General features: G+C 34.9%; 1 protein-coding gene across 1 annotated transcript; it reads right to left on the bottom strand.

The window, feature by feature from the left end:
- Positions 1-1,323: 1,323 nt before the first annotated feature.
- On the bottom strand, positions 1,324-2,148 carry LOC106120962 (uncharacterized). Its single transcript, XM_013316433.1, has one exon. It carries the CDS (start codon positions 2,146-2,148, stop codon positions 1,324-1,326), a length of 825 nt encoding a protein of 274 aa, XP_013171887.1.
- Positions 2,149-15,196: the final 13,048 nt, after the last annotated feature.

Here is a 15,196-nt window from a genome sequence, read left to right as displayed (position 1 = left end):
TCGGTTGGTTGTTTTTTACTATTCCAACTAATAACTTGTTTAGTGGCGCTTGTAACTCAGCCGCGCGCGGTAGGAAACGTCTGTAAAAATTAATCATTCCTAGAAAACGCCGTAGTTGACGAATGTTAATAGGAACGGGAAAATTTTTAATCGCTTCTATCTTAGTGTCTAGCGGTTTGGTGCCACTCGCGGAAATGTGGTAACCTAAAAATGACACTTCTCGGGCACCGAATACACACTTAGACACGTTAATGACCATACCATAGTCCTTTAAACGTTGGAAGATAATTCGTAAATGGTTTTTGTGTTCTGTCTCGTCTTTTGAAAAAATTAAAAAATCGTCTAAATAACAATAACAAAAATCAAGTCCTCTTGTCATTTCGTCCACGAACCTCTGGAACGATTGCCCTGCATTTGAAAGGCCAAAATTCATGAACGGGAACTCATACAAACCAAATGGAGTTGTTATTGCGGTTTTAGGAATGTCCTCAGGACTCACAGGAATTTGGTTATACGCTTTAACTAGGTCCAGTGTACTAAATACTTTACACCCTGCTATACTATGAGCGAAGTCCTGTATATGCCTAATAGGATACCTATCAGGAATTGTCCTGGCGTTTAACATCCGATAGTCTCCACACGGACGCCAACCGTTGTCCTTTTTGGGTACCAAATGTAACGGTGACGACCAAGGACTTTCAGACGGCCTAGCGATACCGCATTCTAACATAGCCTGGAATTCTTCTTTGGCGATTTTTAATTTATCTGGAGCGAGGCGACGAGGTGAACAAGAAACTGGTGGGCCTGGTGTAGTGCGAATGTGGTGTACTGTGTTGTGTGGTATGATACGGTGCGTGCCGGATGGTCGGGTAATATCGGGAAAGTCCGACAAAATTTTATGGTAACCCGAGTCACCCGATTGGACTTTGACCGACGAAATGTCGTTGCATTTAACTCGCAACGCACAAGCTGTTACAGATGTTGTACTGTCTATTATGCGTTTATTACGACAGTCAACTATTAAATTGTAATGATTTAAAAAATCTACACCTATAATAGGTTTAGTCACATCGGCAACAACAAAACGCCATTTAAAAGTTCTACGTAAACAAAAGTCAAGTTGTAAATGAACATAACCGTAAGTGTTTATACAAGAACCATTGGCGGCACTTAGCTGATACGTAGTCCGTGCACGACGCTCTCGCAGCAGCGACCGCGGGAAGACACAGAGGTCGCTCCCAGTGTCGACCAGGAACTGTGTCTTGGATTTGCGATCGGTGATGAACAGGCGACCAGTTGAAGAGGGGCAATCGTCGGTCGTCATTACCGATTGCCTCTGGAGTTTTCCGACTTGAAGTCGCATGGAGGGCAGCACTTGGTCGCCTTGTCGGCGAACTTAAAGTGGTACCAGCAGACTGGGTGGCGCCGGTAGCTGGATTGGGATCTCGACGAAGAATGCTGACGATCGCGTGGTCGGGACCTGCTGCTTGATCTGCCGCTTCGTTGTCGGAGGGCCAGCTGTTGGACCTCTTTTCGTAAAGCAGCGATCTCCTTGGCCAAGTCGACATTCTCACTCTGTCGGCTGGTTGATGCCACCTGAGGTGTCGAGGGGACAAGGTCATTGATCCTATCTGCTATATCCGCCATCTCTTCAATTGTGGTAGAAGTCTGTCCAGCCAAGACTGTTTGAATGCCGGTAGGTAACCGGCTGACCCAAACTGTTTTCAAAAAGTCGGTTGAGATTTGCGACCCGCCTAAGCTCTCAAGGTGCCGAAGAAACTGCGACGGCTTCCTGTCACCCATCTCTTCATGCATCAGCAGCTGCGTCAACTTCTTTTCTTTGGATGCAGTCAGTCTTTTTATCAGCTCCGTTTTCAGCTTTTCAAATTTGTTGGTGGAGGGTGGATTGATAATTAAATCCTTGACCTCTTTGGAGTATACGTTTCCCAGCTGACCAATGGCATAATTAAATTTGGTCGAGTCACTGGTGATGCCAGCAATGCTGAACTGACCTTCCACTTGTGCGAACCATATCTCGGGTTCCTCCGGCCAAAACGGTGGTATGCGAATTCCGACCTTACATACATGGGCAGAAGGTTCATTTCGCAAAATCCGTGCCTCCTGGAATTCGTCTTCGGTGTTGCTCATCTTTATGTTCTTCGGGGTCACCAATGAAGGGCTAAGGGAGATTAGGTGTCACCTCCGGTGTGGGAAGGTGTGAGTGATGAGATGTGAAGGGTGAGTGCGGCGACAGGTGAAATGAGGCACAGTTATATTCACAACACAGTTTATTATCACTCACAGTCCACAACAAATAGTAAGAAGGAGAGTACAACACTGAGAAGAAGAATACAAGTAGGAGAAAGAGAAATGCACAAATTCGGATAACAAAGTAACAAGTTGCGTAATTGAAAGCGTGGTATGTCGCGGGCGCTGCGGAACTCCACTGTCGTTTTTGCGCGTATCAAAACCGGTCAGTGACCCCCGCTCAGCTGTGCGTTGCAATTCGAATTTGCCAATCAGAGGTCAACAAATCGACGTGACGTCGACCACTCGTCATGCACCCGTGTTTATGTGTGCGTGTATGCGTGTGATGTATGTGCGTGCATGTGTGACTGTGTTGTGTTCTAGGGAATATGTAGGAGGTCACCTACAAACTTTTTTATTTGGTATTTTTCTGAAAATCCAGAGTGGCAACCATAATGACAGATGCTACAGCTGTTTAAGTTCCGGAACTGTAACTTAACCGTAATGGAACATCTGCTTGGGGCATAAATTAATTCAACTTTCTCTTTCAAAAGAGTTTTCCTCGAGGTAAATCTATATAATAAGGATTTTCTTTTAGTTTTACTATTTCGGTAAACAAGGTTTATTTACTTTATTTATAATTATTTTTTAAATTGTGTTTTTACAACTAGTTATTTTTTAGATCAGATCTCAAGACAATTTGCGAATAAAACATCTTAAGATGCTTTAAAGCTGGGTATTTGCATTTAAATCAAAATAACTAGTATTTACCGCGACTCCGTCCACGCGGAATGAAATAAATAATAAGTAGCCTATGTGTTTTTCCAGGCTATGTTTTACATATGTACCAAATTTCAGCGACATCCATGCATTAGTTCCGGAGATCCTAAACATCCATCCATCGAAACATACGCTTTTATAATGTTAATTAGATTATACATAAATTGACAGCTTCATACTGACTTAATAAATCCTATATGTACATCATCTTAATCTTCAACTAATCTGTAATGCGGCAACATTTATTAGTGTTAAATTGAACGGATCGGACATATTAAGCACTTACAAGATTTAAGATGCTTATAACATTAATGGAATCTAAGTGCTAAGTTATGTTCTTAGTTTCTAGTAATATAGTACAGCTGTACAAATTCAATGTCGATAATCTATCCTGTGATATACTTATCTGATTATTTGTCCTACCACCAAGCCACTTGATAGATTTATACCATAATGATAAGCTTTTGATAAGCACCAATATTTCATAAAAATCTAAAAAGATTTGTGCAAAAAAAAATCTACAAAATGAAATGACATGAAAGAGTTTTATTAAAAATCGCTTATAACTCTTCTCTTATAATCCTTTATTATAATAACTCAACTAGATAGGAGACAAAATTTAAACTCGTGACTAGAATTACAATAAATGTAGTTGTTGCTGTTGACTTTATTGTGGTAATAAAAATCCACAATTTTATCTAGCTTAAAATTCTCATTTTTAATACTAGTAGGAATATTTATAAGGGAAAGTAAGCTTGACAGAGGTAAACAAAATGTTTAGCTACAAGGCTGCAATATTGATTTATGTCCCGGGAGAGAGCAGCTGCTATATCAAATGCTATTTTCCCAAAGCGAAGTCTAGACTGTGTGGGACGAATGCTTCATTGTGAGGAAGGTTCTTAGAATTCAACCATAATTCATAGACGTTGCACACTAATCAATAAAATTTATTCATGTTCATGTTTCATAAGTTCTCTTTGTAAATTCATACAATTTGTGGTAAAATGACTTGTTTAATTTGTTTATGTATTATCGATTAGTACATTTAACTAATTTACAATGATATATATGTCTAAATATGTATATTATGTATGTAATCTATGTATAGTCTATGTACGTGTATATGTATGTATGTATGTGTATATAGTCTATGTATGTATGTGTGCAAAAGTAAAATAAAAGTAAACTTTATGTTCAACTAAAGGATAACATAATTTGACATTTACAAACCAGAAAAAATCTTGAACAAAGAATAATAAAATTAATATATAATATTATAATAAAATTGAAATTCAAATGTTGAAATCGTTGGTGTTCTTTCAATCGTAATAAGTTTGAAAGGTAATAAAGTAGAGAGCAAGTCGATGGATCGATAGAGCTTTGAGATATGGGTCAAGTTCGCTCGCAGCTCGCAATGCAGTGCGGCCCACCGTCCACAGGTGGGGGCCTTCCCTATCAACTGTTTATGTAACAATGTTGTTATAAATATCAACTCAATAATGCTTCTATAACAAATTTATGTTACATTACTTGTCATTTGAAACCTGTTGAGGCGACTATGAGAATAAACCTCCTCCTGGACCTTACGATATATAATAATGTTAATAAAATCCTCGTTCACATATCTTGTCAACCCGATTTAGGGCGACTAGACCATAGTTAACCACTCTGGCCCTGGGTTGGTTGACTTAACACATATCTTTGAATATCTTCGCTGATAAGTGCAGGGAACGTGAGGCAATTTAAATATTTAATTTTAAATTTATTTAAATTTACCCGCGAATCATATTTTGGCTTCTACGCAACATTGGTTGGGATCTATTTTTATAAATGTATTATAGTATACCAGATATTTTTATTAACTCTGCTTCATATAGGTAACAAAATATATTTTCCCAGGAAAAATCTATTTATGTGCTTTGAGAGCATTTCGATTGAACCTGACATTCACTTTTGACGTCACGATCCCTCTGGATTTCAGTAATACCGTGCCATATTTGTGTAGACCTAAATAATACGCACTAACGTTAACATACTTTAATATTAATCTATCTATTAATATAAATAAAAATCAATAGCTGTTCGTTAGTCTCGCTAAACCTCGAAAACGACTGAACGGATTTATTGGTGGACGCATTGGTCTTGAAATGTTCGTGGAGGTCTAGGGAAGGTTTAAAAGGTGAGAAGAATTTGAATAATTGGCAGGAACTAATTAAGTTTTTTTTCATTCCACGCGGACGGAGTCGCGGCCGTAAGCTAGTTGTGTAATAAATAAACTAACTAGTTTCAGTTATATTTGCCACTGTTTGACTTAGCTGAAGTTGTGTGAACTGGTATCTAATAAAGCCCGATTAGGTTTCTACTAAGTATATTGAAGTTGGTTTGGCGGTCGTATTGGCGCCTTATAATGGAGTATTTCATGTGGCTTCATACATTTAGCGCAAATTGCTTTGATTCGAATCCCTTGTGGGTTTTATAATGGAATGGAATAATCACTACCACAACTGAGATGATAATGGCATTACTTTTTTTCTATCTTATGCTTTTCTTTGTTTCCTTCTAGAGTTTTACTTTAATACACATTGGATATATAATACCCATATAACAATCTATTCAAACAAAAAAAAAACAAAACATAGTATTTAAAGGTTCAATCAATGGCGCCTTTCTTACTAAATGAATTCTTTTCTAATCCATTCTAAATTTTGAGTGGGCGAACAAACAAGAGGGTCGCGGAATGTTATTTGACAAACATTAACTATATACGAGTATAATGTATGAAAACGGATTATTATAATATTAACTAGTGATAAATAGAACTGCAATAACCTAATCTCAAGTTATAAAGGCCATTCCTCCAACCACACACTAATCCTCTTGCTGTAATTAGTGTATAACATAATCCGTTCATAAATTACATTGTAATTAGGATTATCAATATTGCACACCCGTAAGTGTGGGTCTAAATAAAGGAGTACTCGTACACAATGTTATAAGGTAACTTAGACTATGTTAATTAGGATACTAGCCAATTAATCTATAAATTACCAATTTATTTATACAAGCTTTAGTGTTTTTAGATGGTTTTTGAATATCGTATTCCGTAGTTTATGTGGTCTTTATTAAAAATAACGCAGATAAATCTCTTTTTATAAAATTAACTAAGTCCATAAAAACGACAAATAAATTGCAGGTTTATTACGTATGTGTTATTTGATAATATTTGTAAGTTATTTTCCTCAGACTTTTCTTTATTTGTAAAATCAGCAGACCATAAGCTATTAATTTATTTAACGACAATTGAAATAACTTTCAAACTTTACTGTAATTGGCAAATAAACTTTGGCGATTAATAGCTTCTTTTACATCTTTCTTTTCAGAAGCAAACATAAAAGTTAGCAACAGCAATTATTTTTAATATCTCGTTTCAAATTATTTCTCTTTCAAGTGTTTTTATATAATACCTTGGATATTTTTAATCTGTAACTGATATTTATGTTTAATAAAATTAATATAGGTATAGTGTATTTTCTATTAGAAGGTTACGCAATATTAAAATATATCTGGCAATATCGGGTCAGGCATCAATGGACAAAAAAGCAAAATAGTTACCTCGTATAAGGGATTTAGGAAAATCTATGTTCTGCAATGTATTGGAACCGATAGTTTTACAAATTGTATAGTGAATCAGATTCCCATTTAAATGTAACATCAGATGTAGAATGATATGCGTCCTATGTTTCGTTGTATTCTTAAAAATCTTAATAATTTTAATATTATGTAAAGCATTTAATTACGTAAATTCCTTATCATATTACACGAGATGGGTTCATGCAAATATTTCAAATATTTTCTTGTATCACAGAGCTACATTCTTGAATTAATTTCGCACAAAAGACAACCTAATCGCTCGAAAACCCTTTCTACTAAACCCCTTTTTTGCTTTGGACCCTTTTAAAATAATTAATTTCAAGTCCTTGGTTGACATTGTTTGATTTTAAGGTTTCAGACTCACTACACTAAGGGATGAAGTTACACTAAGGAAGTAACTGCACTTAGGGTCGCAAAAATGGTTTTCGAAAACTAGAACCAAGCGACCTCGATTGCAACCAATTGCTAGAGGGCTAAAGTTCAATAAAACTTTTGTGCAAACATCAAAATTGGCACAGCAGTGCGGTAAACACGAAGTTCAATATCGAAACGACCAGTTATAGCAAACACATCGTCACACAGTCATCGCGTCCTTTGATATGTTTGGCTTCGAACACAGCCAGCTTCTACGCTGACGGTTACCGAATGTTTATTTACCTTTGCAGTTTACTTTGAGTTCAATCCAATTTCTCCAATTCGAAAAATATATTGCGATGTGATCGCGTTCGCGTTTCACCTTTAATTGGAAACTCCGTTTCTGGAATAATTGTATCTACTGTAAATAAAACTTAGTTATAGAACGAATTAACCTCTTCACTATAGAGACGTTACGGCTTCGTGCAGGTACAATTGTTGTGATATACTATACTTTGACCATGGATCATATAATAGAAACATTACAAAAAAGCAATTTTTTTCTCGGTTCGTTTTATCATGAAACATTGTCCTTATTATATGAGTTTTTTTTTTATTTTTCGAACAAAAGTTAATAAGAAATTTTCCAAATACAAAAAATACAAACAGCTACAAAAAACTGAAAATAAAAAAGGTCGGTAAGGGACAAGTTGTAAACTATTGTAACAGATGTTTCTATTCCCTTTAAGTAGATCAGGTCATTTATTCGTAAATCGATACTGCATTAGTCTTTACATGTTTTTAAATGGTCTACTTATTTAAAACGTTTCACTTCCACGTAATATTAAGCTAGATTTTCATATATCTCTGGAATTTAATATCTTTGTAATTCAATGTAATATAAACAAATAAGTTATTGTGACTCACGGTTATATCCGCAAAGCAATCAGCTCTAAATATTGCTCTTTGATATCTTATCAGGATGTCCACTTGATCGATGTTGTTGGAAATTTCAATTGTTATTGTTATCTTGTCATATTACTTGTTATATTACTATGCGGTAATTTTGTACTCGCTGTATAGTCCGGCTTCACTCGTAAGCAGATGAAATAAAACAAAACTTATATAAAAACGGATAAACACTCACGTATATTCGTCCGGTGGCGGCACCGACTAGTTTCGAGCCCTTCGGGGGCCCTCCATCAGGGTGAGTGGGACTGGTATTATTTCGCGGACGCAGCTCGCCGCTCACTGGCTCTGAGCTCACTCGCTATTATAATGTCTCACGAAAGTTTGAATGATGAAATAAAACTGATATTTCTTTCCGTACTTAGCTTATTGTTCTATATTTACGTCTATAGTAAATTATTGAAATCATTCTAAGTGGGTATCAATATTCAAACGTTTTTGTTTTCTTCATCCTCTAATTGAGTAAAAAACATGCAAGAATTAGTAACTTAAATCTTAAATCCAATAATTTTAATACATCGATTAAAGTATATTTTACCCAAACGTTTACAGACTTTCTTTTAGAGAAGTCTCTTAATGTGAGTGTTTTTTGTTAAAAGCCTGTTTACGAGGACATCAAATGCTTTTATTTGATAGTTTTTACGTATTAAGTCTTAAGTAAAAAAAAGAAAGAAAGAAAGGTAAAAAGCTTTAGATTTAGGAATGATGACTAAATAAAAATCAAACGTGTATTTTGTATTAAATCAAATAAGTACGAATGGTTACTATAAATACATATCTGATAAAATAACAACTGCATCGGAATAAAATAAAAACTAAGTTAATATTATTCATTTTAAATAACAAGTAAATAGAAACTTTGAAAAAAGGTATATTTTGAGACGCTGGTGACCTTAAGCTGAAGAAAGTTCCAATAAATTTAACGGATCCTTTGGTCCCAAATGGGTCCGAACTTATAATGGCTACAGTCGCCAGGGGGCTTAAAAGATCATTGTTAGGAAGGTCGGGGAATGCAGAGATTTGTAAGGAAAGCGAATATTTTTTTGCAAGCGTATCTCGATAGCCTCAGAAAGAAATCAGAGTATTAAAGAGAAAACTTTACTTTTAAAAGTAGTTACCCAAAAAATATTAACTTTGTTACATAACAAAGGCACATTTGAAAAAAGCTTAAGGCATGTTCTTTCAATAGTTTTTTCGTAACTAACGGTCACCCGCGACTACAGCATCAGCTCAGCTACCTTCCCATCAAAGTCCCGTCAAAATCAGTCTAGTCGTTCCGGAGATTACCCGGAATACAGATAAACAGACAGTCAATAAAAATATTTTCAATATTACACACAGACACTCAAATTTGAATAATACGTATAGATTTGATAATTTTTTTTCTTGATATATATTTAACACTGATAAATTATTAAATTTTATCATTAGGTATTATTCGTAAAATTTTTTCGTCAACCATTCCATTAACTGGCTAAAGTTTTGTTTACATTGTGCAAACAAAACGCTCCATTATGGAAAACAAGGGATTGTATGACAGTAATGGTCATCCTAATGGACTCATTTCAATTAATCTTTCTAACCTTTTGGACTTCAGGAAAGTGTTAACGAGCTATGAACCTACTTATATTATGATATCACTACTGGATCATTTCCTTTTATAATTATTTATGTCTGTCGCCTTCGACTCCGTTCGCGCGCAATTAAAAAAAACTTAATGAGTAGCCTATATGGTCCTGACTATGTTCTACATCTTTGCCAAATTTCATAAAAGCCCGTTAAACCGTTCTTAAGATACCTTGCAGCTGACATCCGTCGATCCATTCATTCCTATCATTTATAATATTACTAAGATATATTAATATTACTAAGATTAATATTGTACTTCTTACTAACTGATTTGTTAGCTGCTCTTAATTTTTGTTTGGTTCAAATTTATTATTTGTAATAATATAACAATATGATTATTATATAACATATAATATTCATATAACATCATTACAATTTTTATTTAAAAAGTCTTCGTTAAAAATGTATTATTGCCCTGACTGACAGTAGCGTAATGTTGTCTGTTGTATGTTCTCATAATTTGTAATTACATATCTACTATCTAAAACATTAAATGAATGTAGACAATTTGACTTATAGAAAATGTACAAACAAACTTCATTTATTATTTCCACAAATTCAATTCAATTAACAGGAAAACTTGGATAGCCTCAAGGTTTAATTTATTGGATTCATGTACATGACGGCTTATTTGATTTTTCAAATTGGACTTTCAATTTAATCGGATGCTGGAATTCGTTGCGAAAGATTGCGAGTGTATTTGAATGATTAATTTTTTAATGGAAAACGGAGGCTATCCAAAAGCTATTCATAGCAATCAGTAGTACTTTTCAACATTCATGATTGAGCCGTATTCGACGGGACTAATTCTAATACAGTACGGTACGCCTCATACAAATCCGCCATGTGTTCAACTAAGAACTAATATCTAGCCAAAAACGCCTGGGTTAGGTCCAGCCTAGATATATTTAAAACCGCAGAGCCAAGCCATCGTAGGTAAAAAGAAGGCAGAAAAATAACGACTCATAGAAAACAGCTTAGTAAAATGGCCGGTAAGAAATAAGTCAAAAAGGATAAACCTCACCAAATCGACATCCGATGTGTGACTCTTTTCCGATGTGTGACTATCGATTCTGACTTTCAACTGTGCCGCCTCCATTTTCCCGCACAAAGATCCGTCCGCACCCATAGGCTCCGCGCACGACTGTGGCTTTGAGGAATTTCCAACTGCCCACTTGTGCGGGGCGAATAGCATAATATAATATAAGTAAGAGAACGGTTCGAACTACCTACATATCTCTATAACCGAACCGCGAAATTCTAAAATATAGTTCGTTATTGAAAATGACGAACCAAATCTCTATCAAATAAAATACATAATGTGCTTACATTTCTGTAATAATAATGTATTAATAAATCTCTTTATACATTCAAGTTATTACAATGCTTTTAAAAGTGGATTAATCATGTATCAAACGGCCACTAATTTCAGCATTACTAAAAGAGTGACAGTTTGAAGAAAAGTAATTAAGTTACAAGCTGGAGTTGCCACTTATGAACCCGTCGCGCTCAAGATTAGAAGTTCTTTGCAAACAAATGAGTCAGTCTAGCACACAACTTTGACTGAATTCACAAGTAGTCTGATATAAACATCTTTGCATTTTAATATCAAAACAAAGTGGATATTCTTGTTACAAAATTTAACAAATTAAGTCTAAAAATGGTGACGTAAAGTTGGCAATTTTATTAATTAAATAACTTTGTCCTTTCATTTAGATTTAAAACAAAACGGACATTTAATTACAATAATTTAGTTAAGCATTTCCATTTTTGTATAAGCATTCTATTAGCTTTCAATAATATTGTGATAGCAAACAATAGATCGGAGAAAAACAATAGTGCGCGTAGCTGTAGTGACGTACTAATTACATGTCGTGTCCAAAGAGAAGAAAAAGCTGGTATTTAAGGTTTTATTTTAAATTCAATTAATTATTAAAATCATGCTTTGGAAATGAGTAAAAACCGTAACAAGAATTAGGATATTATAACAAGAAATAAATAAAGACATGAGAAAGTTCGAGAAACAAAGACAGCGTGGATAACTAAACGTTTGATGCGTCGTTGTTTATTTTACTCTTATTACATTAAACGTAAACGACGAGTAGCTTAAATACAATTCGAAACCGCACTCAGAGACCTTCAATGGTCTTATGTGTAGATAGAAAATATACACTTAAGACGACTTAAGGACTAGGTCTTCCTTTGCGACCCATTAACGACTCGAAATGCGGCTGTAAGGGTGACACGATAAGCGTTTCTTAGACTGAGCTAAGGTGAAGCGCGGTATTGAGGCGGGGGTCGGGATCACCTGTCGCAATGATCAACAGGAAGCACATCCGGGCGAGGCTGTACGCAGCCGAGGCAGCGGGGAGCCAGTCGCCGCCCAGTCGCCCTCGGCGCCGCCCGCCCCGCTTTCTCTGTGCTCATCATTCAGTGATAACGCCGCGTTCGCGTCATGCACCTCGGTTATCACACCACCCTTTTAGTGTGAAATAAATCTTTCTCAATATTGACTTGTACTGTTAAAGTGTAAAGACTTTGTGATTTTGTTACATCAGCCTGTAACGGTAAGTTTTGAATATTATAAATAAACTATTGTAGAAAAATGTTTGATGGTCATATTACAAAAATGGATAAATTTACATAACATTACAGTAATGTAAATAAAATTACAGATACAGTATTACGTTTTGTATTCTTTTGGCCCACGCTTAAATTGAAGTTGTATTTTTCCACATTATTTTTTGTAACATGAAAATATTCACATCTTGAGAACGAAAGGAAATAATGTTGATTAAATAAAACTCTCAATCTTTTTGTATTTCCTACATTAAGTAAATGGTGTATGACTTTATTTGTTTTTAATGTTTATTTATTTTTGTTTAATTTATGTAACGTAATAAATAAATCTATTCGTATCACGTCGCAGGTGGATTAATTCTAAGTCATTCATATGCAAACCCGTAACGGTATTTATGTATGTAGCTTATGATCAATTTGAAATTTTCTCAGATGATTATTTGATATTTATCATCCGTATTTTCTTAAACTTGATGTCTTGATTTAAAAAGCGAAGGAAAGCTCATAAATGTTATTTATTTTCCGATATACCGATACCTTATTTACTTTCGTCTTTCGATACGAAGGATGTTGACATAAATATCATTTAAGGAATGTCAAATAAGATAATTCAGAGGTGACTCAATCTGCGCAGTGCTATTTTCTTTACGATGGGTAACCTTATTTATTACGGGTCTTGTAGGTACTTGAAGAACGTACTAGCTGAGATCTAAATTGAAATTAAAAGCAGAAACCAAATGAATGCAAATTCGTAAATTATAAGAGGACTTCAGTTTTAGAATCAATGTGTAACCGATTAGAGAATTCATCACATTTAATAATTGCTGTCAGTTAGTAAGTAGATCGATTTTTAAAAAAGTTTTTAAAATAGTTTCTGATGCGACGCGACGCTCAGTTCTACGAAATTTTTGTCTTAGAACACATTATTGAATTTAAAACGAGAACTTTAGAGAAGTCAACTCGAAGTACTTCGGATTAAAAAGTAACTTTGGAAAACTCTGGTTCAGTTGTAATCGAAGAGAAAGTCACTGTTTTTGAAAAAGTACTATGACAAATAATAATTCGCTGCATTGAATTCTGAAGTGAACAGAATTCGTTGGATTGGAATTTTAAGTATACTAGAAAACGGATATAAAATGTAAGCTATATACTGCAGCTGTAAGCTGTACTGGAGTAATATACTGACAATATTAGGCTTTGCTTATCGAATCTTCTTGTATCTCGCATTCCAAAAAGACCTTTGGATTTGTCGTTAATAATGTGTAGATACTGCGAGGGCTCTACAAGTATTGTTGATCAGATTTTGAACGTTTCACATAACTTTTGGCTTTAAATTTAATTATAATTTTGATTTGTAATATTTTTCCTATTGGTTTAAAAATCAATCTCAGCATCTAACTAAGTCTGATGTCTCATCAAGCCGATTTGGCGTTACAATGACCTTTTTAGGACATAATAATAATAATGTTACGTAGTATTGCAATTACAACATAGTTAGAATTGAGTTCAAGAAAAAACAGTTTTATAATGTAAACCTAACAAATCTTCTAGACAAATACACTGTAATGTAGTGACCTTGTTCGAGCTAAAGCACTTTGTGGAAATTCACAAGCCGAGCGCAACGTAATGAAAGCTTGTAAAGTTCGCCAGACCGTACAACTGCAGCTACTTAGCGTGATGATGTACCTTTATGTATGAACATACGTTATTATTGATAGACACGAAGACTTATCATGAATTTAATTATAGTAAAAATAGCATTTTAGTACTATTATTTATTACACACAATACTTATCTAATTGCAGTTGCTTTGCCTACATTTAATTGACGGAGGAGGGGACGCACAGATAGAGGATGTTCTTTGTTGGTGGAAAAGGGGAAAGGATCAAAATTAGGCCCGGACACGCACATCCATTAGATGAAACGCAGAATTGTATGCACTTGACTTATGTTTCTTGTATGATCTTGGTATTTCTCTGGTAAAGCCCATTCTTGAAGAATTTTACTGTTTGTACTGTCACGGTTCGTCTGTAATGTTGATAATCTAAATATTTCGTGTCTATTTCGTACAGACATTGGCATTCTACTATTGGGTTTTATTTAATTTTAAGTACATTTCCTAATACATGTCAACTTTTTCATTCTAATGAGAAAATTTAGTAAAGTTGCGCCATCATTAAATATTCTTCAGACGGCGATAAATCGAAGCATTTACAACGGCGTCGACTAAGAGCTTTGTCATAATAATTGTTATTTATTAGGCTAATCAATCATTTTACGTTCGCTAATTGTTGATAACCAAACATGTACAATAAGACAGATCATTATGATGTCCGTCTGACAATATTTGTTTATAGATGAGATTTGTTTATACAATTTCAAGTAAAACTATGATATGGGTTTTTGAAGGCTCTTTTTGATACAGCTACAGGCAATACCAGGACTATACAGAAGACAGGCGTAAAGTGGAAGTAATAGGGAATTCACAGTACAGAATAGGAAGGAAAGGATAGGAAGTGAAAGGAAACGACAGGAAGTGTATGTGGATTTAACAGAGAAGGGGATGCCTAGGAAGGATAAATATCCTCCGTCTATTTAAGGTAGCAGCGCATGTGCAATTGCGGATTTTATAGGCGACGATCGCTTCGCTATTTCGGCGGATTCTTGTGACCGATTGCTCGTTTGACAAAGATAAGCAACAGATTAAACCTTGCCGTTCAGTATATGCAACTTTAATAGGAACAACATGAATTGTATGTGTTGTAATTAAACTGTTTTTGATACACTCACGTGTGAATTTTAAGTAGCATTTGTTTGATGCCGTTTATAATAGTGACGACTATAATAAAAATAATTTGTAGGGAAATATTTCGAAAATGTGTACCATAACTTATTTAAGTATATATTTAAATCTCTAATGTAAACATAAGTCGCTTTGCAGCAACCAACCTTGATGACTCCCTGAGGCGCCGCAGCCCGGGCTACT

This window comes from Papilio xuthus, unplaced genomic scaffold (genome assembly GCF_000836235.2).
Source record: "Papilio xuthus unplaced genomic scaffold, Pxut_1.1 DF826945.1, whole genome shotgun sequence".
Classification (NCBI taxonomy): Eukaryota; Metazoa; Arthropoda; class Insecta; order Lepidoptera; family Papilionidae; genus Papilio; species Papilio xuthus.
Note: the sequence above shows the minus strand (reverse complement) of the source record. Positions and strands in the feature narration are given on the sequence as shown.